Here is a 26,298-nt window from a genome sequence, read left to right on the forward strand (position 1 = left end):
GTAAACGCGGTGAAGGGCCGATCTTCTAGGAAGTACCTGAAATGCCGTTTTGCCAGGTAGAGCGCCAACAGTTCCCGGTCAAAAGCACTGTATTTGAGCTCGGGTGGCCGCAGGTGTTTGCTGAAAAATGCCAGGGGTTGCCAGCGACCTGCGATGAGTTGCTCCAGTACCCCACCAACTGCTGTGTTAGAGGCGTCCTCTGTGAGGGCAGTAGGGACGTCCATTCTGGGGTACACTAGCATCGCGGCGTTCGCCAAAGCTTCCTTCGTTTGAATGAAAGTGGCGGCGGACTCCTCGTCCTAGGTAATGTCCTTGCCCGGACCGGACAGCATGATCCGGGCAGCTGAAGGAAGGAAGCGGTGGTAAACGCTAAGAATTCCTGAAGACCTTTGACCGTGGTGGGACGGGGGAAATGGCGGACCGCATCTACCTTAGCGGGCAGAGGGGTTGCCCCGTCTTTAGTAATCCTGTGGCCCAGGAAGTCAATGGTGTCGAGCCCGAACTGGCATTTGGCGGGGTTGATCGTTAGACCGTACTCACTCAGTCTCACTCAGTCGGGCGCAGAGTTGACAAAGGTAGGACAGATGCTCCTGACGACTGCTGCTGGCTATGAGGATGTCGTCCAAATAAACGCGAAGTCCAGGTCCCGTCCCACCGCATCCATTAACCGCTGGAACATCTGTGCGGCATTCTTCAAGTTGAACGGCATGCGAAGGAACTCGAAAAGGCCAAACGGGGTGATGAGAGCCGTTTTGGGGACGTCGTCCGGATGCATCGGGATCTGATGGTACCCTCGGACGAGGTCTACTTTGGAGAAGATCCGTGCGCCGTGCAGGTTTGCTGCAAAGTCCTGAATGTGCGGCACAGGGTAGAAGTCCGGTGCGGTAGCCTCGTTCAGCCTGGTCTCCAGCCCCCTGTCGCTTTAGGCACCATGTGCAGGGGGGAGGCCCATGGGCTGTCGGACCGCCGGATGATCCCCAACTCCTCCATCCTCCTGAACTCCTGCTTTGCCAGTCGGAGCTTGTCCGGGGGAAGCCGCCGAGCGCGGGCGTGGAGGGGTGGTCCCTGGGTCGGGATGTGGTGCTGTACGCCTTGTCGGTGCAGGGCCGCTGTGAACTGCGGTGCCAGAACCGAAGGAAAATCCGCCAGGACCCTGGTGAAGTTATTGTCGGACAGCGTAATGGAGCCGAGGTGAGGGGCTGCACCCAGGGAGAACGTCTGAAAGGTTTCGGCGTGGACCAGTCTCTTCCTGGGCAGATCGACCAGTAGGCTGTGAGCCCGCAAAAAATCCGCACCCAGAAGCGGTTGGGCTACGGCGGCCAGTGTGAAGTCCCACGTGAACTGGCTGGAGCCGAACTGTAGCTGCACCTGACGGGTGCCATAGGTCCGTACTGTGCTGCCGTTCACGGCCCTCAGGGGGGAACCCGGTGCCCTGCTGCGGGTGTTGTAACTCGTCGGAGGTAAAACGCTAACCTCAGCACCGGTGTCAACCAAAAAGCGGCGTCCTGAACGCTTGTCCCACACATACAGGAGGCTATCCCGATGGCCTGCCGCCGTAGCCATCAGCGACGGCTGGCCCTGGCGTTTCCCGGGAACTTGCAGGGCGGGCGACAACGGCGGGCTTCTGCGCCCCACTGCTGGTGTTAGAAGCACCATTGTTCGTTGGGCCCCCCACCCCTGCCCCTGGGGTTAGCGGGCTCTGCGGCCGGGCCTGGACTGGTTTGCTGCTGGGAGCGGGGCTGGGTGATCTGTGCGATGGACGCCCCACTCACCTTTTTGGCGTTCCACAGCAAGTCCGCCCGGGCTGCCACCTTCCGGGGGTCACTGAAATCCGCGTCGGACAGCAGCAGGCGTATGTCCTCGGGCAGCTGCTCCAGGAATGCCTGCTCAAACATGAGGCAGGGTGTGTGTCCGTTGTCCAAAGACAACATCTCATTCATTAAAGCCGATGGAGGTCTGTCGCCCAAGCCATCCAGTTGCAGTAAACGGGCAGCCCGATCGTGCCGTGAGAGTCCGAAAGTCCTAAGGAGCAGGGCTTTGAATTCTGTGTACTTGCCATCTGCCGGGGGCGACTGTACGAACTCCACGACCTGGGCCTCTGTGTCCTGGTCGAGGGAGCTCACCAAGTAGTAGTAGCGGGTGTCTTCGGAGGCGATCTGCCAAACGTGGAATTGGGCTTCAGCTTGCTGAAACCACAGGTGAGGACGCCGTGTCCAGAAACCCGGCAGTTTCAACGAAACTGCATGAACAGAGGCAGCGTCGGTCATTTCTGGTCCAAAAATCCTTTGGACCGTCGGGGTCACCAATTGTAGCGGTGCGCTACACACAGCGCTAAAATTACGACACGGAGTTGGTAACTGCAGTCAAAGGAAAAACTTTATTCGAAATTCCCAGCCTCACTTTTAAGCCTCCCTCAACCTGCCCCCCGTGGCGCAGAGGCTCCAAAGCTCTGTGCTCGCAAATCCCCGCAGGCTATCTCCCTTAGCCAGAACGCTGGCTAATTGTGAGCCGGTTCGGATGTGCCAGAAAATGGGTCGCCACAGGGTTCTCCTTCATAGTCTAAAGGGACACAATCGGCTATATTACTGGTGGTGCATCTCTGTATAGTTATATCTGGAAATGTCAATAGCATCTGATATGCTGCTATCCTAGCTGGCGTCAACACAAATTTCCCTCTTTCCAGCAACTCTGCTACTTTGTGGGGTGTGTACAGAGTCACAGGATAGCCCAGGGTTACAGATGATGACTTTTCATAAGCATAGTACAGCGCCGCCAATCCCTGATGACAGGGTGGATACCCCTGAGCCACCTCATCTAGTCTCGTACTTGTAGTATGCTATCGGCTGCTTTGCTTTTCCTGTGCCTGTCTCTTGTGTTAAAACTGCTGTAACATAACCCTCTTGTCGATTGGATGCATACAAATAAAAAACCTACTCATAGTCAGGCAAAGCTAATGCTGGTGCTGACTGCAATTCCCGCTTAATAGTATTGAAAGCTGTCTCCGCCTCTCCATTCCACTGTAAGCCGTTTTTCAAATTTGTATGTCCTGCTTCTTTCATTATCTTTCTTAAAGGTGCCACAATCTCAGCATATTCTCCTATCCAATCTGAGCTGTACCCTGCCATTCCCAAAAACGTCATCATCTGCCCTACAGTCTGGAGTTTGGGGGCCTTAGTTATTGCCTCAATCTGATCTGGTGCTATCGCCTTCACACCCTTGTGTATTACCCTGCCTAAGTATTCCACTTGTTGCGTGCAAAATTGCAGTTTCTTTCTGGATACTTTATGTCCTCCGTGCGCTAGCTTCTCTAACAGAGTTATAGTGTCCTGCTCACACTGTTCCTCGCTGTGGGAGCAAATCAACGGGTCATCCACATACTGTAACAATGTACTTTCCAATGGCATACCCTCTAGGTCTGCCTTCAATACCTGATTAAAAACGTGTGGTGAATGTTTAAATCCTTGCAGCATTCTGGTATAGGTAGACTGAGCACCTCTGTGAGTAAATGCAAACAAATACTGACACTGGTGGGCTAGAGGAATGCTGAAGAAAGCCGAACACAAATCAATCACTGAAAAGTAACTTGCTCCTGGTGGAACATTAGTCAAAAGTGTGTGTGGGTTGGGGACTACCGCTGGCCAGTCCTCTACCACATCATTTACCGCTCGCAAATCATGCACCAATCTCCACTTAGATTTATCTGCTTTTAAAACCAGCAGCAACGGGGTATTGCATGGACTGTTTGTTCTTTTAAGCACTCCTATTTCAAGCAACCCCTGCACTGTTGATGCGATTCCCTCTTCCGCTTCTGGTCTTAGAGGGTATTGTGGTCTCCGGGGTGGAATTGCTCCCCTTTTCAGCCTTATTTCCACCGGACTTGCTGTTTTTATTTTCCCTACGTCCGTGTCATGCTGTGACCACAGAATAGACGGCAACTCATCTAAACTTTTATCTTTCTGCTGGCCTCTTTCCTTTGCCAGCAAGGGCATGTGTGGCTGGGGAGTTATTTCGACTTCTCTCACTGTCCCTATCATATCTACACTTACCATTATTTTAATGCAATTGTTGTCTTCTGATATCCACACCTCTGGTGTGATTTTCCTCCACACTGTTACGGTTTCAGCATTCTTAACTAAGGGTCCTAAGTCTTTAGACTGATATCCCATGTTTACCAATAACGTTACATGGGGCGCAGCCTCCGGTATCCTGTACCATTTTTCTAAAAAGGTGTTCCATTTAACTTGTAAAGCTGCCCCTTGCTTTCCAATTATCACAGCCTCCCCTTCCAGGCGCTGCTGGGTACACGCCTCTAGGTGCCATTTCTCCTCTAACTCCCTGTTCTGAGTTTCGTCAAAAATCACTGTGCAATGTAGCTCAGATTTGGGCATTACAGCCCTGGGTAATATAGCCTGCACGCCCTTTTTTCCATTTCTCCCAGGTTTCCTGAATCTGATCTGCGATGTCTCCCATCCAAAAGACATTAGCCTTCTTGTCTTCTCGCACTATCAATTGAGCCTTTGTTCTTCCCACACTCAGCCCATTTCTGGTGCATTCTAATTTTAATTTCAATTTCAATAAGGCATCTCTGCCTAACAAATTAATTGGAGTTCCTTTAAATACTAGCACCGGCAAAACAATTTCTTTATTTCCCATTCTCAACCGCACTGGAGCCGTGCACTGTGTCAACTGTGTTTTCCCCGAGAACCCTACTGTCTTAATAAACTTTCCTGACATGGGAAGGTGAAGGGCATACTGTGGCTGTACGCAAGTGTACGTGGCTCCAGTATCTATCATCATTGTTGTCAGCTGTCCTAACATAACCTGAACAATGGGTTCCTCATCTGCCTCCCTTGGGTAATGTCCCTTCCCACTCAAGTTCTCGGGGCACCCCTAATACCTCGCATAGAGGTTCACAGGTCCGCTTGGGCCTGTGGGGGCTGGTCCTTGGTTAAACTTTAGTTCCCTTCTTATCGGTTCCTGCTGGTGTGTGTCAGGCCATAGTGTAAGCGGACAATCTCTTTTCATGTGACCTGGCTGATTACATTCCCAGCACAATCTCTCTACTTCTCTTTCCCCCTGTTTCCTCACTGGTCCCCTTTGCCCATAGCTTCTCTGTACCCCTCCTTGGAACTTCCAGTCCTGTCTGGGCTGTTTGAATTTAGTCTGTTCCTGATAGGGCATTTGTGGGAATGCTCCCCCAAAGATGATTATTGGTATGGGGTTTTCCAGCCCTTGTCTTACAGTATGATCAGTCCCTCCATATAGCAGTGCTTTGTCCAGTTCGATGGCTGTGTTCGAACCGGTGGTTGCTGGCAGCATCTTTTTGTTTTTCTTTTTTTCCTTCTTTTTGAGTTCTTCAAGCTGCATTTGTATTAACTTTCTTTGCACCTCTTCCTGCTGCTCAGCCAACCTTCATTTGTCTTTTCTGTATTTCTCAACCGCATGGACTACGTGGTCTCTAAATTCTTGTGGGGTCTTTGACGTTAGCCCAACCACTTCCTCCAGTTTGGATTTTACTTGTGGAGGCATTGCAACCAAAATGCTATGTCGGAACAGTGAGGTCATAAATAAGCTATTCTCCACCTCTTGCTCAGTCTCCAGTCTCCACCTTTTCAACTGGTTTTCTACGTAGGCTGCTGGGTTTTCAGTGTCTCCCAGTGGATCCCCTTTTAAGGCTTTGGGGTCCACTTTGGGTGGATAAAGCTTTCTGAGGGCCTGCCATACCCTCTGCCTCACTCTGTCAAACCCATCTCCATCAGTTCTTGGGTCATTTGAGTTTACTATGCCAGCCATTTCCATTAGTTCGTTAAATTTGGAGGTTCCCATCAACCTTATCAATAGTGCCTTCAAATCTCCCATAGACAATAATCGTCCCGCTGTTTCTTCTTCAAAGGCTCTAATCCATTTCCCTGCCCCTTCATGTAGATTGGGCAGTGTTTTTCAGCCCTTCTAGGTCCTGGGATCCCCAAGGAATATTCTGCACTTGTCCTGATCCTTTTACTAACAACGGCATCATTCTTTCTCCTTCTTCCCAACTGCCCTGGCTCTCCTCCTCACCTGACTCCCCATCTGTCTCAGAGTATGTCTTTACTGCCTCCCACACAAATGTCTCCGGCGTTCTCTTCTTCCCTCGGTCTCCCTGTGGAGTCCTTCCTTTCTGTCTTAATTCAATACTTGGTTGGCCCCTGGAGTATTTTTCGCATCTCTTCTGGCAACCCCCCTCAGTAACTTATCTGGCTCTCTATTTCCGCAAGTCGCTCCCCTACCACCGTCTCCTGTTCTAGGCTTCTGCCTCCTACCTCTTCCCCACAAATTCTCACATCCTCTCTCTCTCCACTTAACTCTTGCTCCTCTAATGAGTCACCTTCTTTTCTAGTCTGTTTATTTCTATAGTATATCCGATACTCCTCATATTCCTTTTCCTCTCTCAAGTATTTCATCCGTTCAATCTGTTCTTGCATTTCTCTCTCTACCTGTTCTATCTTCATCTTTTCTGCCTGTATCTCCTTCCATATCGCCACTTTTTCCTTCTCGTATTGTTTTTTTTTCCTCCTCATTATCCCAAACTTGGACTTCTCCCTGCATGTTTACTGTTCCCATCAGCAGGGGACACTGCTTAGGGGTTCCTTCCTCATTATAGGGAGGGGGTTTTTCTGTTTCTGTCGCATCCGGGTACGGAGCCGAAGCCAGCTTCTCACCGTACCCTTTTCTCTCTTTAACAGGCTGTTTCTCCAGCACCTTAGTGTCCTCCTCGCTTGTAATCAATATTCTACCTGTCCTCCTCAGCCTTTTTCTCCCTCCGTTCTGAAGAGTTTTAGCACTTCCATTTCTCATTCTCTTTTTTGCTCTCTTTTCTTAGATTTATCTTTTGGTTTGTAATTTTTAATTAGTCCCTCCATTTCTTCGCACAAACTTACATGAAACGTTCCTTCTCTTGGCCACTTTGTGACCAGGTTATTGGTTCTTTTTTCCCATTTTTCTGAAGTTTTTGTGATCTCATTATTAATTAACTGGATTTTTTTGCTCAGAATCTCTACTGCCGTTCCTCTACCTGTCATGTTATTCTCTCTTTTTAAGGTATTTCAGAGATTCACAGATCGTTTACTGGATAATATTACTTGCTCTAATTCTCCGCCTAGTCTAACACCACGTGGACTTTCTCTACACTAAATTCACTAATTCTACACACCATGTGGACTTTTTCTTCCTAGGTTAACACCACATGGACCTTTTCTTCCTAGTCTTAACACCACATGGACTTTTTCTTAACTAAACTTGCTCTAATTCTATGCCTAGTCTATTCTGTTCTACCCGTGCAGACCTCTTTTCAGAGCGGTACCCACAGAACTTTCTCTAAACACCTCACCTGTTCAGACCCTTATCTCATAAGGCGGTATCCACGAGGATTTTCTACTCTAAACACCTCGCCCGTTCAGACCCTTATCTCTTAAGGCGGTATCCACGAGGATTTTCTAATCTACTTTCCTTGCCCGTTCAGCCCTTCGTTTCGTACGAAGCAGTACCCACAGGGATTTACCAACACCACGTGGACTTTCTCTTAACTTCTTATTAACTTATTTGTACTTACCTTCACTGCAGTGTGTTTGATCAATCCTCTGAACCTCCTCTGTTAACCCCCAATTCTGCCAGATTCTGTGGACCGGAGAGACCCTTTGGCAGTGGTTCCACATTTCTGAGACTCCAAGACCTCCCTAAAGCCAACAGAATTCTTAGTCCTAATTGTCGCAAAAGTGCTTACTTTTTGTTTGGGTGCACCCTTAGTTCTGTTAGCCTTGTGGGGGTCCCCGGAGGAATGGGAAGCGTTCCCAATCTGCCGTTTCCTTTCCGCGGGTCTCTATCCCGTCCTGTCACGGTCGCCAATTATGTTGTGGTTTTTTGTGCCTTGCAAATGACCAAGAGACGCAGAAGGTTCTTCAAGAAGGGTTAAACTTTAATTTGCAAATCAAAGCTGAGACAGTCATTGAGCTAGTCGCTGATTGCCCACCGATCTCTGGACACAGCATTTTTTATAGTATTTGTCCAGTTGTATTAGCATATGTAATCGATCTATAGTTGCGTATTACACGTACTACACGTCCCTATTGTTCCTATCAATTGGCTTAATCATGTTCTAATCTACATCTCTTAGCTACCTTCTCATTAACATACCATTGTCTTCTACATTCCTAAGACTTCAGTCTACTAAATTGGGTACATGCATAGCAGATAATAAACTCAGAACTGAGCAATTGTTACGTATCCCGTAACTGGATAACTTACCAGCAAAGATAGAGAGGTCCGTTGAAGTCTGATGTCACTATTTTCAAACATTTTTATTTATAAAGGGACACAAAAGTAAGTTTAATACAAACATTCAGATAATGCACGTCACCAATACTCAATCTAAAGCGCGAGTATAGTAATGTTCATCATTAAGAAGTAATCTCGGCTGTTGTCTAGGGGATAATATTTTTTTTGTCCATTGGAAATATAAAAGTCATTCAGAAGTCTGCAGACTTTAGCCTTTCAGGGAATCGCTGGGTTTCACATGTTTTAGAGAGATCGGTGAAAAACGAAAAATAACTTGCCCGGGTCTTTATAAAGTCACTCCATAAAATCAGGGGAACGTTGTTTCCCCGTTGTTAGTTTGAAGTCCTTCTCGGTATGATCAGCCACCCGCTCCCCAGGCAAAGGGGTTAGGAGCACACGTGGCGTTGAGTGGCTTCCAGCCACGGGAGCACTGAGCGAGGGTGTCCTTCTGGTGCGTTGCTGGGGTACTGCCTCCTGCAGTCCGCTTTTATCTTTACTTGCAGAGTTGTAGATGTCCATCAAAGTAGGGTGATGCAATCTCCACCCCCACATTGCCCGAGGGTGTCCATATCCATGGTAGCTGTCACGTAGCAGGGACATGCACATCACACAGGTGCCTCTAAGAACAATGGCCAAAACTGTTGCATTGTCTCACTTCCGAGACCTGAATGAATAGCGATCTTGCGATTCTCCAGAAGGAGGGGGCTGCTCCCGCTCCTTCGGCCCCTCAGAGCTATGGTACATTTATAACACAATGTTCTAATCTACATTTCTTTAGCTACCTCTCATTAACATACTATTGTCTTCTACATTCCTTTCTTTCTTTTTCAATCTTTTTATTAAATTTCATATATAGAAAAAATAACACAAAATAATGAATAGATTACAGATTCAATAGACTTGAAATTACATTAGTAATAGGATAATAATATCCTATTAAAACATCCATCAACAAAAGGTACATAAATCAATCAAGTCTATATAAATATATATGAAAAACAAAAATAATCGTCGAAAGAAGAAAAAAAAAATTGAAATTATATATGAGAAAAAATATATAATGAAAAAAAATACTAAACTAAAACTAACATGGGCAATAATAGCACTTTATAAATATATAAAGGTGTCAAGAAAAACTCCAGAACTCCATACCTGAACAAGTATAAGTAGAGAAAAGGATCTGAAATAAGCCAAATTAATTCATATGAAAGTGTCGAATAAATGGTCCCCAGGTTTCTTCAAATTTAATTGAAGAATCAAAGATAGTGCTTCTGATTTTTTCCAAACTCAGATAAGAAATAGTTTGGGAGAACCACTGAAATGTAGTAGGAGGATTTACTTCTTTCCAGTTTTGTAATATAGACCTTCTGGCAATTAATGTTACAAAAGCAATCATTCGTCTGATTGAAGGGGAAAGCTGATTGCCATCTTCATTTGGTATACCGAAAATTGCAGTAATAAAATGGGGTTGTAAATCGATATTCCATACTGAGGAAATGACATCAAAAATGTCCTTCCAATAATTATGTAAAGTGGGACATGTCCAAAACATGTGAGTCAATGAAGCCACTTCTAAGTGACATCTGTCACATTGAGGATTAATATGCGAATAAAATCGGGCAAGTTTATCTTTAGACATATAAGCTCTATGTACAATTTTAAATTGTATTAAAGCATGTTTAGCACAAATAGAGGAGGAATTAACCATTTGTAAAATTTTTTCCCATTTATCTGTTGATATATTACATCGAAGTTCTTTTTCCCATTCTTGTCTAATTCTATCCGATATTTCTGGCTGTATCTTCATAATCATGTTATAAATAAAAGCTACTAATCCCTTCTGACAAGGATTAAAAGTAAAAATCAAATCTGAAAAATCCGATGGAGTTGAATTAGGAAAAGATGGAAGAATTTTATGTAAGAAATTTCTAATTTGTAAGTATCTAAAAAAATTAGATTTAGGTAATTCAAATTTGTTGGATAGTTGATCAAAAGACATCAAAGTACCTTCAAAAAAAAGATCACGAAAACATTTTATACCTTTCCTTTTCCATATACTAAAAGCTTGATCTGTCAATGAAGGTTTGAAAAAAAAATTACATAAAATAGGGCTGTCCAGAGCAAAGTTTTTCAGATTAAAGAATTTGCGAAATTGAAACCAAATTCGTAGTGTATGTTTAACAACAGGGTTAGATATCTGTTTATTGAATTTGGCTAAATCAATAGGAAGAAAAGAACCAAGAACGGAAAATATAGAATATCCCTTAACCTCACTACATTCCAAATTTACCCACTGTGGGCACACAGGTGAATCCAAATCTAGTTTCCAGTACATTAGGTTACGAATATTATTCGCCCAATAATAAAATCTAAAGTTAGGTAAAGCTAGACCACCATCTTTTTTAGACTTTTGTAATTGCCTTTTGCTTAACCTAGGATTTTTATTTTGCCAAACAAATGAGGAAATCTTTGAATCAATATTATCAAAAAAAGATTTAGGAATAAAAATTGGTAAAGCTTGGAATAAATATAAAAATTTCGGTAAAATCATCATTTTAATAGCATTAATCCGACCAACTAATGATAAAAATAAGGGAGACCATCTAGTAGTAAGTTGCTGAATTTGATGAAGCATAGGTAAAAAATTCAGTCCAAATAAATCTTTATATTTCTTGGTGATTTTTATACCTAAATAGATAAAGTTATCAGTAACAACTTTAAATGGCATCCTATCACTCAATAAAGTTTGCGCATTTAAAGGGAATAACTCACTCTTATCTAAGTTTAACTTATAACCAGAAAAACTACCAAATTGAGCCAACAAGGATAAAATAGCAGGAATAGACCTACTAGGATTAGAAATATATAACAACAAATCATCAGCATAAAGCGATAATTTGTATAATTTCTCATTACGGGTAATACCAAAAATATTAGGAGACTCACGAATAGCAATAGCTAAAGGTTCTAATGCAATATTAAATAATAAAGGACTTAAAGGACAACCTTGTCTCGTACCACGAGATAATTGAAAAAAAGAGGATCTATAATTATTTGTAAGAACAGAAGCAACAGGTTTATAATATATTAATTTAATCCATGATATAAAATTAGGACTAAAATTAAAGTTTCTCAATGCATTAAATAAATATGTCCATTCAACTCTATCAAAGGCTTTTTCAGCATCTAATGAGATAACACATTCTGGGGTTGTAGGTGATGAAGTATAAATTATGTTAATCAATTTTCTAATATTAAAAAAGGAATATCGATTCCTAATAAAACCAGTTTGATCTTCTGAAATAATCTGTGGTAATACCTTTTCTAATCTAATGGCTAAAATTTTTGTAAGAATCTTAGAGTCTACATTTAATAAAGATATAGGGCGATAAGATGCACATAAGGTAGGATCTTTATCTTTTTTAAGAATTAAAGAGATAGTAGCTTCATAAAACGATTGAGGTAATCTCTTCTTAACAAACGCATCATTAAATATTTCACATAGCCAAGGAGAAAGCAATAAAGAAAAAGTTTTAAAAAATTCTACAATAAAACCATCAGGACCAGGAGCTTTCCCTGAATTCATTGATGAGATAGCCTCTCTTATTTCATCCATAGAAATAGGAGCATCAAGCAAGCTACAATCTTCATCTATCAGTTTAGAAATATTCAAATTATTAAAAAAATTATCCATCGTAAACCGGTCACCGTCAAATTCTGATTGATATAAAGATTTATAAAAATCTTGAAAAGTGTTATTAATTTCTTTATAATCAGTAGTTAAATTACCGTCTTGTTTACGAATTTTAATAATTTGTCGCTTAGTCGAAATAGCTTTTAATTGATTAGCTAACAATTTACCAGTTCGATCACTATGAATATAAAATTGAGCCCTAGTCTTAATTAATTGATTCTCAATTGAAGAAGATAATAATAAACTATGTTCCATTTGAAGCTCAACTCTCTTCTTATAAAGTTCTTTGGTAGGAGTAACGGAATAAATCTTATCAATTTCTTTAATTTTATCCACCAATAAAGCTATATCTGAATATCTTTGTTTTCTTTTACCAGCGGAATATGAAATAATTTGTCCACGAATAAAAGCCTTGAAAGAGTCCCAAAGTATTCCTTTATCAATCTCTTCATTATAGTTTGTTGAAAAAAATAAGTCAATTTGTTGTTTTATGAAGGTAATAAATTCTGGATCTTGAAGTAAAGTAGCATTAAGTCTCCAAGATCTAGTATTGATAGAAGAATCCGAAATCTTGATAGATAACTTCAAAGGCGCATGATCCGAAATAGCAATAGAATCGTATTTACAATCAATAACATCTGTTAATAAACGATGATCAATAAGAAAGTAATCAATTCTAGAATAACTATGATATACATGTGAAAAAAATGAAAATTCTTTACCTTTAGGATTCAAAAACCGCCATATTTCAGTAATTCCAGAATCAACCATAAAAGAATTAATAAGTAAAGCTGATCTATTCGGAAGAGTTCGAATAGGTTTAGATCTATCCATCGAAGGATTCAAACAACAATTAAAGTCTCCACCCATAATCAACATATATTCATTCAAATTAGGAAGAGAAGTAAATAAACGTTTAAAAAATTCAGGACAATCAAAGTTTGGAGCATAAATATTAACTAAAACAACTTTCCGATTAAAAAGTGAACCAGTTATCAACAAAAATCTACCCTGTGGATCAGAAATAATTTCATAATGTGTAAACGAAATTGAGGCGTCTATAAAAATAGACACACCCCTAATTTTAGCGGTACAATTTGAGTGAAATTGTTGACCTTTCCAGAACCTAAAAAAACGTTGATTATCCTCCCTCCTAATGTGGGTCTCCTGTGCAAAAATAATATTAGCGTTCAATCTATGGAATACTTTAAATATTTTTTTACGTTTAATCGGATGATTTAAACCATTAGTATTCCACGAGATAAAGTTAATAGATTTATCCATCATACCAATATTAATTGTGTGTATCATAAAAGGTTAAAAAGACACATAACCCACAATTTAGGAAGAAGGAAAATTGATTCAGGAGCAACCGGAGATCCTGACACCTCAACAATATTAACAATTTAAAGTCAGCCCATAAACTAAAAGCAAAAAAATAAAAAGCAAAAGCATGAAAAAAGATCCCTCCCCCCTCCCCCCACCCTTTGAAAAAAAGCCAAGCGGCAGGCGCATAAACTAATACTAATATTACCCCCATTTCAAGATGGCAGCTCCATAAGAAAATTTTTTAAGAAAAAACTATATAACACCCCAATTAAAATATAGAGTTGCAAAAAAAAAAAAATATATATATATATATATATATATACCTACATATATATATATATATATATATATACACATACACACCCATATCAGACAAATCAAAAAAAAAACTAAAATAGTAAAACCAGAAAGATCATTAATAAAAAAAAATGCACATTAAAGTTTAAAAATGTGATACACCTTTAAAAAAGAAATTCCATATTCAGATACAAAGATGACGTTTCACAAGCCAAGACTTATGGGAAGAAGAAACGACATTTTGAGAAAGCCATATTACAAAATATGAATATAAATTCAGCAATCTAATAAGAAAATATAGTAAAAAAGTTATCAAAATAGAATATTTTTATATAAAAAAAAGATTTAATAGACACTACAACATATTTAAAAAAAACTAAAGAAAAAGAATTCAAAACCTTTGTTCCATTTCTAAATACAGGCAAGCAAATAAACGCTTATAAAAAGTAAAGACTTATGGGAAGAAGAAACGACATTTTGAAAAAAAATAATTCATTATTACAAAATACAAACGTATATAAAAAAAAGGATATAATAAAAATTAAAACAGCATCTATAAGCAATAATAATAGTAGTAAAAAAAAAGACCCAGACCCATAGTTCAAAATAAGAAGTTATAACCCAACTTCCAGGGTTAAAACTTAAAATGAAATAACATCCTCTCTCCAAAAAAAAAACCTTCAATGTAACTCATAGTTCAAGTTGCACTAGAGGATCGATATTCTTCAACAAATTTCTTCGCTTCTTCAGGAGTGATAAAAAAGTGTAGACTGTTGTCGGGCAGCACCATTCTAAGTTTCGCTGGATACATTAAAGCTTGTTTAAAACCAAACGAATGAATCTCTGCCATCACTGGTTTAAAAGCGATCCTGGCTTTCATAACTTCATACGAATAGTCTTCAACTATTCGAAATGAATAATTTCTGTAGGAGATCATACCTTTTTTACGAGCTAATCGAATTAGAAGCTCTTTCTCACGAGGATAATGAAGGCGAACAATCACCGCTCGTGGTTTATCAGACACAGACGAAAGCCTCGCAACTCTATGAGCGCGGTCAATAACAGGTTCATTTTTCAAACCTTCACCACCGAAAATTTCCCACAGTAATTTAGAGAAAAATTCAGTTAAATCACCGGACTCAACTTTTTCGGGAATTCCGATGATGCGCAAATTCTGTCTGCGAGAACGATTTTCAAGATCAGTAATTTTAAACTTGTACTGATCTAAAGTTTTAGCAGTCGACTCTATCTTCTTCTCTAACACTTCAATTGTACGTGCTTTTTCACAAATTGATTGTTCAAGAGTCGTGATCTTATTTCCATGCTGTTGAACCTCTAACGCCTGCGACTGAAACTTAGTTTCAAGCGATTTAACAACTCCTTCAAGATCGGATATTTTCGAAGTAATCCTCCTTTCAAAACTTAACAGTTTACTGTCCAATTTACCTTCTAGTCTGCCTTCCAGAGCCGCAAATTTAGCATCCAGTTTATTGTCCAATTTACTTTCCATAGCCGCAAATTTAACATCCAGTTTAGTGTCCAAAAGACCAACAATTGCGTCGATGGATACAGGATCCTTAGCCGATTTCTTACTTGTAGCCATTTTAGGTTTGACAAGATTAGATCAACTATTATTTTAGGAAAAAAGGGTCAATCAAAGGTAGCAACTCATATGATTAAGTTCGAAAAGGTCTAATTAAAGGGTGATTATAGTTAAAAAAATAAAGAGCGCCTAAAAGGCAGATGCTTACGCCGCCATCTTGAAACTCCACCCCCCGTCTTCTACATTCCTAAGACTTCATTCTACTAAATTGGGTACATGCATAGCAGACTGACTAGTTACACAGCAAACGATAGAAGTTTTATACTCCATAATACTTTTTATACTCCAATACTCCAATATCTCCTGACTCCTAGGGGTGACTATCTCCCTGACACTCCTGTCTATTTCTGTCTCTGCCTCCTGAATGATCCGAAGTTCATCCAGCTGTCAGGAGCTACATCTGGATGCACCTTTTGCAGGTGTAGTCATCAGGGACAGCTATGCTCGCCCTGACTTTCCACATACTGTAAATGGAGCACTCAACTGCCCTAACTGCTGCCTCCATTACCTACTCCTAAGATAATTAGATTAATTAAAGGAGCTTACCCGGCTTTACCTCACCTGGAGTGAAGCTCTTACTCAGCCTCAGCTCGCTTTTTAAATTCCCCCGCTGCTCTCAGAGGCCGACTTTCACGCAAATTTGCAAACCTTTTGGCGAATTAATATTAAATCCTAAATTTTCTCAAAAAGGAATAAACATCTTTTTTTCTATCAGCTGTTTGGTTCTCTTAGCTTTATTTGTTGCTTGGTTACTTTATCTTAAAGCTCATCGTTTAGATTTAATATACATTCCTGTGGTTTTTATTGTAACCTTCCTTTTAAGTAATATTTAAAATAGATTATGTGGTTAATTTTATGTGATAATTTGTGTCTTTTCAGCTGTTGGAAAGGTGTAGCTTTCCATTCCTCCTTTCAGACTAAGGCAAGAGGAGTAGGGAAATTAGATAATAAAGTAATGGTTTTTGCTACTTTGTATGCCCCGAATAGAGATGACCCAGGCTTTTTTAGAACGTTTTTTTTTTCGCTTTTACCAGACATAAGTTTATATTCTTTGGTTTTAGGAGGAGACTTCAACTGCTGTTTAGATCCTGTCTTAGATCGTTCTTCTCTTAAACGACTGACTTGTAGTAGGTCTGCCTCCTTTATCCAATCTTTTCTAATGAAATGTGATATTGTTGCTGTTTGGCATTTTTTATATCCAACAGATAAAGAGTAGTCATTTTTTTCTCATGTTCATCATTCGTATTCCAAGGATTAATTTTTTTTTTGTTGATAGCCAACTGATTCCATTGGTTTGATCCTGTGAATATAAATAAATTGCTGTTTCAGATCATGCTGCTGTGTTTTTATCTTTGAACCTTCCGGGTGTCTCCCAAATAAACAGATTCTGGGATTTTAATCCAACTTTGTTATCAGATAAAGATTTTTGTTTAAATTTTTGGAGAGACAAGTTATTCTTTTCTTTAAGAGAATAAACTAGAAAAGAATTCTAGTCTTATTGTATGGGATGCTTTTAAGGCTTATATTAGAGATCAGATTATTTCCTTTACCGCAAGTGTTAAGAAAAATGCTAATAAGGAGAGAATTGAATTAGCCAATTAGTTGAAACAATTAGACCAAAAATATGCTTTGGCTCCAGATCCTATTTTATATAAAAGATGTGTTGAAATTAGAACTAAATACGATCTGCTTCCAACTTATCCAATTGAAATGCAACTTTTTAAAGATAAAAGCCAGTTTGGTGTTCATGAAGAAAAAAATGGGTAAACTGTTAGCTAACCAATTAAAGACCTTTATAGTTAAATGTCAAATTAAAAAAATTTGTAAAGCTAATGGTGATAAAACATCTGCCACAATCTTTTTATGAAGCTTCAATTTTGCTTTTTCTTAAAAAGAATAAGGACCCAATTGAATGCTCTTCTTATAGACCTATTTCCTTGCTTAACGCTGATACTAAAATGTTATCTAAACTTTTGGCTCATAGGATTGAAATATTTTACCATCTATTATCTCTGATGATCAGACTGGATTTATCAAAAATCAATACTCCCACTTTAATATTAGTAATTTCCTGAATGTTATTTATTCTCCTTCTAAAGAGATTTCAGAATGTGTGATATCCTTAGATGCTGAAAAAGCCTTTGATCGGGTTGAATGAATGGAATTATCTATTTAAAACTTCAGAAAAATTTAACTTTGGGCCCTATTTTATTCAATGGATTACTTTATTTATCTCCCTCCGCTCAGGTTCTTGCTAACACTCAGTACTCTAAACCATTTAAATTTCATTGTGGAACTAGACAAGGTTGCCCTTTGAGTCCTTTGCTTTTTGATTTGGTTTTAGAACCTTTAGCTATTGCTTTCCAGGAATCCAATTATATCACTGGTATTTTAAGGAGGGGTATTACCCACAAAGTTTCACTTTATGCTGATGACCTTTTGCTCTACATTTCTAATGTGCAGTCTTCTTTACTTTCTTTACTCTGTAGCTTTAGTCAGTTTTCAGGATATAAACTTAATTTTCATAAGAGTGAACTTTTTCATTTGAATAATTTGGTATTAGTTAATACTAAACTTCCTTTTAAAATAATTAGAAATCATTTTACTTATTTAGGTGTAATAATCACAAGGAATTATAAATTCCTTTTTAAAGAAAATTTTTTACACTTCTGGATTATGTTAAGAAGGTATGAACAAGTTGGTTACCCCTCTCTTTATTGTTGATTGGTTGAATCAATTGTATTAAAATGAATACTTTGTGTAAATTTTTATATTTATTTCAGGGCATACCTGTTTTTATTCCTAAATCCTTTCTGATTCTTTGGATTCTATTATATCTTCTTATATATGGAATTTATAAAATTACTCGATTAAACAAAGTTCATCTTCACAAAGCAAAAAAGAATGGAGGTTTAGCCTTACCCAATTTTATGTTTTATTACTGTGCAAGCAATATACGGAATCTTACTTTTTGGTTATATTATATTAATTGAGAGGACTGTCTGGTCTGGATTTCTTTAGAAGCTAACTCTGTTAATAAATTTTCTATCATTTCTCTTCTCGGATCCTCAGTTTCTTTTCTTTAACTAATTTAACTGATAATTTTGTTGTTAAACACACTTTGAGGATTTGGGTACAATTTAGAAAATATTTTGGTTTATTGAGTTTTTCACTTTGCAGTCCTATTTTTTCTAACTTTTTTTTAGACCTTCTATTTCTGATGTAGTTTCTAAAGAGTGGAATAGATTGGGTATTAAATGTTTTTATGATTTGTTTGTTGGAGAAAGTCTCTCTTCATTTGAACAACTGTCAGTTAAGTATAGTCAACCAAGAACTCACTTTTTTCGATATTTACAAATTAGAGACTTTTTGCGTTCTCAAGTACATACATTTCCTAACAGTCCAGATAAAAATTTACTTGATATAATTTTTAATTTGAAACCCTTCTATAATGCATCTATATCTAATATTTATGGTATGTTGTTGGGAATGAGAAATATTCCTTTAGATAAAATTAAAAATCTTTGGGAACAAGATTTACAGATTTCAATCTCTGAGGACACTTGGAATGAAATTTTTTAATTGGTTAATACCTAATTGTTATGCGCCCGTCATTCCCTTCTACAATTTAAAGTGGTTCATAGGGCCCATATGTCTAAAGATGAGTTGTATTTATTCAGATATATCTCCCTATTGTGATAGATGTAATAATGGAGAAGCTTCACTAATCCATATGTTTTGGACTTGTCCGAGTCTTGAAAAATATTGGAAGGAAGTATTTCAAACTTTTCTGGTGCTTTTTAAAGTAAATTTAAGCCTAATCCTTCGACTGACTTATTTGGTATTGTTGGAAGAAATTATATTATTTTGGAGACTCATGACTTGCATATTTTGGCCTTTATTTCTCTTATAGCCAGGAAGGATGCTACTCCACCTACTCATACTCAATGGTTACATGATGTTATGTCTTGCTTAAATTTAGAGAAGATTTGCTGTTCAATTTCTGAACCTAGGCAAGATTTTTTAACATTGTGGGGACCTTTTTTGAATTACTTTCAAAATCTTTGATTTGCTATTAAGCACAGATGTTGGCTAATAATATGTTTTACTATATGTTAAGGATTTTTTTCCTTTTTTTTAACCAGACAGCTGTTTTTTTGCTGGTAGTGGGTTTAGATTTTTTGTATAATAAATTTATTTATTTTCAATTTTTATGTTTAAATTTAATCTATATGGATATGCGGTAATTAAACTTCATCTGTGATTTCAATATATTGTAATCGATATATATTATATATCTGATATATATATCTTACTATACCCTGGATGCTTTTATGTAAGAAATCAATAAAAATATTGAAAAAGAAAGAAAGGATGCAATCATGAAATGCACTGTTTGAAGGCAGTCCATAATCTTGCATTTGGTGCCTGTGCTGATTTTATGCATTTATTGTCAACCAAAAGAACAAAGTGGTGTACACTGGATGAATTCCTTTGTTGATAGCTATTTGGCACATACACAGTTTTATAGTACTGCAGTAGTATGGTAGCATTCTAATTTGTTCTGTATTTCATTTACATATGTAGTTTGTTACTCAGGTGAACAGTAGTTTGTCTTTTTCATATGTTTTTCCTCCCTGCCCTCTATTGTGGACCTGTACTCTTCCAGGTTGAAGAAGAGGGCGGGGAACATCATAAAGGACTCCTTCCATCCTGCGCACGGACTGTTTGAACTGCTTCCGTCTGGTAGGCGCTTCAGATCCCTCCAGACTAAGACTAATAGGCACTGGAGAAGTTTTTTCCCTACTGCGGTCACTTTGCTGAACAGTTAACTGCCGGTTAACTGTCGGCTAACTATTACTTGGATTGCACTACCTGTATGTATAATCTATATTTTCATTTATATTTATCATTATTATTGTTATGAGCAGAGAGACAACATCTGCCGGAAGTAAATTCCTTGTATGTGCACAGGTACTTGGCGGTTAAAGTCTGATTCTAATTCTGATTCTGATTTCCATGAAACCAGCTAATTGGGGTAGCTGTTTTAATAGGGCCAAAATATACTGGTCCCAATGTGTCTCAGTTAACTGGAAACTATTGTATATACAAAATGTGAAATACCATGTCAACATTGTTTTCAGGAGTTATAACTGTTTTAATCTAAACTGAATTCACTGCTTATACAGCTCTCAGGTTCTAAGTAGACCATATTTTATGTGCATGGAATGTGATTTCCTGGTATAAATATATTAAAATGTAAGTGAATAGAGTACATGTGTGTATGTTAGTGTCTGCAAAAGGTATAATTAATGTTGTGTTTTTCCCCTGGTAAAAGAACAGAAGTATGTCATAGATCCAGTAAGTCTGATCTGGCCTTTAGGTGTGAAAGAGAAATTGAGGCCAACGAACGTAACCTTCAAAGTTATCTCAACCATGTACACATTTTACAGAAAGCAAACTTCTGGGACAAAGAATTCTAAAGAATTACAACGTCAGTTCCTTCTCACCAATCTTTAAGTAGCCAACATTTTAGCATGAGTTCTAAATTCATCCTGCACCCACCTTGCCTATTCTCCCCCCCCCCCCCGTGCCACCCCCCCAGGAAGCAAGGGAAGCCAGATCTCATTTTAGTGAGCTCCTCCTTGCATTAAGGTGATCACTTTCATTCAGGTTTTTATATAAACAAATAGTGTATGTGTGGTGGCTTGTAATTTCTCATTGATTCTAAAATTGCTTAAAATAGCAGGTAATCCTGATCTAGTCCCCAATGGGTACCTTAAAGGTCATGGCTGCTCAGACTAGAATCATAATCTGGTTTAATATTACCGGCATATGTCGTGAAATTCGTTAACTTAGCAGCAGTAGTACAATGGAATACATGATAAATATAGAAAAAAATAAATGAATTACAGTGAGTATACATATGTATATTAAATAGTTGTAGAAACAGGAATAATAAAAGTGAGGCAGTGTTCAATGTCCATTTGGAAATCAGATGGCAGAAGGGAAGAAGCTATTCCTGAATTGCTGAGTGTGTGCCTTAAGCTTTCTGTACCTCCTTCCTAGTGGTAACAGTGAGAAGAGGGCATGATCTGGATGATGGGGGTCCAATAATGGAGGCTACCTTTCTGAGGTACCGCTCCTTGAAGATGTCTTCAATACTATAGTGACTAGAACCCATAATGGAGCTGACTTATTTTACTATTTTCTGTAGCTTCTTTCAATCCTGTGCAGTTACCCCACCACCATACCCGACAGTGATTCAGCCTGTTAGTATGCTCTCCACAGTACATCTGTAGGAGTTTTTGAGTGTTTTAGGAGTCAAATCAAATCTTCTGAAACTCCTAGTGAAATATAGTCACTGTCTTGCCTTTTTTATGGCTACATCAGTATCAGTATGAGGACCAGGTTAGATCCTCAGAGATGTTGACATCCAGGAACTTGAAATTGCTCATTATCTCCACTTTTGATCCCTCTATGAGAATTGGTTTGTGTTCCTTTGTCTTACTCTTTCTGAAGTCCACAATCAGCTCTTTGGGCTTACTGATATTGAATGCAAGGTTTTTGTTGCTGCGACATCACTCAACCAACTGGTATATCTTGGTCATCAGCTGAATAGATTTCATGTTGATTATATTTAAACAATAAGGACTAATGTACAATTTTACATTTATAGGAAAGAATTGGGATCTGAGTGCAGCACTGAATGACTTTGAACAGCTTAGGCAAGTTCACACTGGGAACTTGCCTCGTGTGTTCAATGAAGGAAGCTTCTGCAAACAACAAGAGAAAGAACAATCCAATCAGGTGAACAAGTGTGAACAGAGACCAGATGAGCTTGCTCAAGGTAATCATGGTTTCCCAGTGTTCCTACAAGCATCTTGAACAATTTCGAAGATATTTTGACTGTCTTAAGTATTTGCCAAGTGTCTGTACAACTGGAGTTACAAACAAAAATGGAAGATCTTATAAATTCCTGGTAAATCTATAGGTATCAAACAAAACTCAAAGAAAACCCATCAGTTTTTTATTGATCACAGTATGATTGCTGCAGTATGATTCTTTAACTAGGAACAGAGTAAAATTTTCAGTCTGATTTTCGACAGCAATTTCAGCAATGTTGCCCAGGGAGCCTGACTCATATGAATGAAGAAAACTTCGAAAACAGTGAGAACAAAGCGCAGCCAGGTAACTGTGTAACTGTTTCTCTTTCCACACATGTAGCCTGATTTGCTAAGTATTTCCAGCATTTTCTATTTTAATGTTGAATTATATTACTCTACTTTCCTAAGCAAGTTCTACTTTCCTTATACACAGTTACCTGGCTGTGCTTTGTTCTCACTGTTGTTGAAGTTTTCTACATTCATATGAGTCAGGCTCCCTGGGCAACATTGCTGAAATTGCTGCCGAAAATCAGTCTAAAATAAGTCGTATTTTACAGAATATGACAACAGCATAGTAGTTAATTGATTAGAGAGAGACTTGATTAACAATTTGAACAGAGTTTATATTTCACCAGGTATCCTTGGAATATAAAATGAATGATCACAAATTTGTAGGAGTTAACTAGTTATTGGTAATAGTGACCACAGATTTACTGGATTCCTGTCATTTTAGGGAAGAAAGCTTGCTACCTTTAAGTAGCCAGCATATAACTCCAAACATTCTAATATACTTGTTCCTGTTAAATGCCCTCCAAGATGTTCTAGCAAGCCACTCAATTTAAGATAATTGGAGGTGAGAAATAATCGATGTTCTTGACAAGATGTCCGGATCCCAAAACATGAACAAATGAATCAAAAACTGTCAGGATTGCTTTATTCTGAATGAGGCCTATCCCCAAATACCTAAGTGAACATTTGCTCTTAAAGAAATTGAATGCTGGGATGTTGTATCTGCATATCAGATAACCAAAACCACTTCTCCTTTGCTGATGTTTTCCCATATCTTCAAATTCCATGGGCATGCAAACCTCTTCAATAATAGGATAATTGCCAAAAGTTAATTAGGATATTGTTTAACTTCAACTTGTACAATCATAACTTTGCATAATTTTTATTATAGGTTTAAGCTGTATGTCTCCATGTGTTAACGGTGATCAACCCAATGAAATGAAACAAGAACCACAGCTGATTCTTTTCCACCTTTATTAGTAGCAAGCTACAAGAGAGAACCCTCCTTCTGCACTCTCACAGAGTCAGCCACAGAAGTCTCTCTGTTGAAGCACAGAGATACAGAGTTTTTATACCATTTTTGTCACGTATGCAGAAAACAATTTCTAGCTAACCCCCACACGTCCAGCAACAGTGATAGTCCGAGACAAACACCACTTAATCACCTCAAACAAAATAGATATTCCAGTCAAGTAAGTGGACTATTGATGCAAAAAGACAATCAGTTTGATAGACACTCAGCCACTTTAATTAAGAAAGGACTGTCCTACCTGATTTGTCGGAGCCAAAACTTAGCTACAAAGATAAGAACATCCACCAACTTTTATGCTGTAATTAAGAAAGGAATGTCTTGTCTAATCTCCATCAGCAACCGCCTTTTGTCGAAACCAAAAGGTGTGGAAACTCAGGAGGCATCCTTTTGTGGGTTTTGTGGGCTTTTTAACCCGAAACCAAAAGGTGTGAAAAATCAGGAGACATTATCTCACTCCAAAGAGCAGCTGTTCAAACTTGCTGCAGCCATTCTCAAACCACACAGACTCAACCTTAACCAGTATTTACAGGAATCTGAAAATCCCCTTAAGACTTATCACATGAACACAATGTTTTACAGTATGGGTGACCCAGCTTCAATTCCTGCTGCTGCCTGTAAAGAGTTTGTACGTTCTCCTCGAAACCACATGGGTTCCTCCGGTGCTCCAGTTTCCTTCCACAGTCCAAAGACATACCTGTTAGTAGGCTAATTGGTCATTGTAAATTATCCCGTAATTAAACTGGGATTAAATTGGGGGATTGTTGGGTGGTATGGCTCGAAGTTCTAGAAGAACCTACTCCACATTGTATCTCAATAATTTTGTTTAAAATTTCTGTACTCTAATGAAAGTTTTATTTGCAAGAGGGAATGAGCAACAAAAGAATCCTGATAGACAAACCTTTCTTCAACTAAAAATATCTGCCTTATTCAAAATGCAAAAAGATTTTAACTGTTGGAAATCTTAAATTAATCCAGAAAATGCTGGACATACACAGCTGGTTAGGCAGCATCAATGAAGAGCAGAGCAAAATATTAGTATGATAATTTGACAAAATATTCTCCAATTTTAGATTAATCTTGGGAAAACTATCAATTCCTCTCTCTACTGACAGATGCTATGTGACCTGCTGAGTGTTTTCAGTATTGAATAGTTTTACTTCACCATGCATGAAGTTGTTTCTAAACCCTTGTATAATATTCTTTGGAACACTTTGTTGAACAGAGTTCTTTGAAAAAGAAAACCCATGAATGTCACTTCATCTTCAAAAGTGAATAAAATTTCTGACCCCGGATTGTCACAAGAGTGTAACTTCATCTTTTACTTCAGTGATTCCTGATATCTGCTAGTGTACTGCATCCTCGATTCAACTGTACATAATTGTTTTTAAAACACTAACTTGAAAATCCCTTTATCACTAATATCTAGCTTGCCTATCAGAAAAAATGCCTTTTCCTGACCATTTTCTTTTTTTCCATTTTCTTTGTCAATTCATTGGTTTTGCTATTTCCTGCACATAGAGATGTACAGTATTTTACTGGATTTATCTTTTCACTATAAAGTGGTTGCTGATTAATTGTCTTTCCCTATTCAATACAGAAAAACGCCTCTCACGTGGAATTTCTCATGCAAGTTCAGCTATTGTGTCCTTGGCTCGTTCACAAGTGGCAAATGAATGCAACAATGAACAGTTTCCTTTAGAGATGCCCATTTACACATTCCAGCTACCTGATTTAAATGTCTACAGTGAAGATTTTCGAAGCTTTATTGAAAGAGATTTGATTGAACAATCAACGATGGTCGCCTTGGAACAGGCAGGTGAGAAAATTCCTTAAAATGAATCTGCTAATGTGAGGTGCAGATGATGTTAGTGTATACAATGAAAACAGATTATTAGGATCACTGCTGTTTGCCATATACACAAATTACATTCAATCATATTCATAATAGAAAGTCAAAATTTGAAGCTGCTCCAAAATAAAATGATACTGCTAATAAATAGTGGTTTGCACTAAAATATACAGAAAAAGTATATACGCATGTTCTAATTGGTATTGGGAAATGAACCTGGTCAGATGCCAGATCTCTTAGTGGGAGAGCATTTTGGAGATAGCGATCATAATTCTGTCTGCTTTACAATAGCATTGGAGAGACAAGTTAGAAAAGTGTTTAATTTGGAGTAAGAGGAATTATGAGGCTATCAGGCAGAAAAGTGGAGGCTTAAATTGGAAACAAATGTTCTCAGAGAAAAGTATGGAAGAAATGTGGCAAATATTCAGGGGAAATTTGTGTAGAGTTCTATATAAGTACGTTCCAATGAGATAAGGAAGTTATGGTAGGGTACAGGAACCGTAGTGTACAAAGGCTGTAATAAATCTAGTCAAGAAGAAAAGCTTACAAAAGGTTCAGAGAGCTAGGTAATGTTAGAGATCTAGAAGATTATAAGGCTAATAGGAAGGAGCTTAAGAAGGAAATTAGGAGAGCCAGAAGGGGCCATTAGAAGGCCTTGGCAGGCAGAATTAAGGAAGACCCCAAGGCATTCTACAAGTATGTGAAGAGCAAGAGGATAAGACATGAAAGAATAGGACCTATTAAGTGTGACAGTGGGAAAGAGTGTATGGAACCAGAGGAAATAGCAGAGGTAATTAATGAATACTTTTGTATTCACTTGGTGATTGTCGTAATGACTTTCAGCAGACTGAAAAGCTTGAGCATGTAGATATTAAGAAAGAGGATGTGTTGGAGCTTTTGGAAAGCATCAAGTTGGATAAGTCTTCGGGACTGGATGAGATTTACCCAAGGCTACTGTGGGAGGTGAGGGAGGGGATTGCTGAGCCTCTGGCAATGATCTTTATATCA

General features: G+C 38.7%; 1 protein-coding gene across 2 annotated transcripts in view; it reads left to right on the plus strand.

Moving 5' to 3' along the window:
• Positions 1-26,298, plus strand: part of otud7a (OTU deubiquitinase 7A) — a 290,260-nt gene that overhangs the window by 166,047 nt on the left and 97,915 nt on the right. For both annotated transcript variants that reach the window (XM_059945829.1, XM_059945827.1), the window contains 2 exons: positions 21,913-22,083; positions 25,039-25,257. In XM_059945829.1, coding sequence (XP_059801812.1) covers positions 21,913-22,083; positions 25,039-25,257 — 390 coding nt within the window. The remainder of the gene's footprint in view (positions 1-21,912; positions 22,084-25,038; positions 25,258-26,298) is intronic.

Source organism: Hypanus sabinus, chromosome 21, assembly GCF_030144855.1.
Source record: "Hypanus sabinus isolate sHypSab1 chromosome 21, sHypSab1.hap1, whole genome shotgun sequence".
NCBI classification, from domain to species: domain Eukaryota; kingdom Metazoa; phylum Chordata; class Chondrichthyes; order Myliobatiformes; family Dasyatidae; genus Hypanus; species Hypanus sabinus.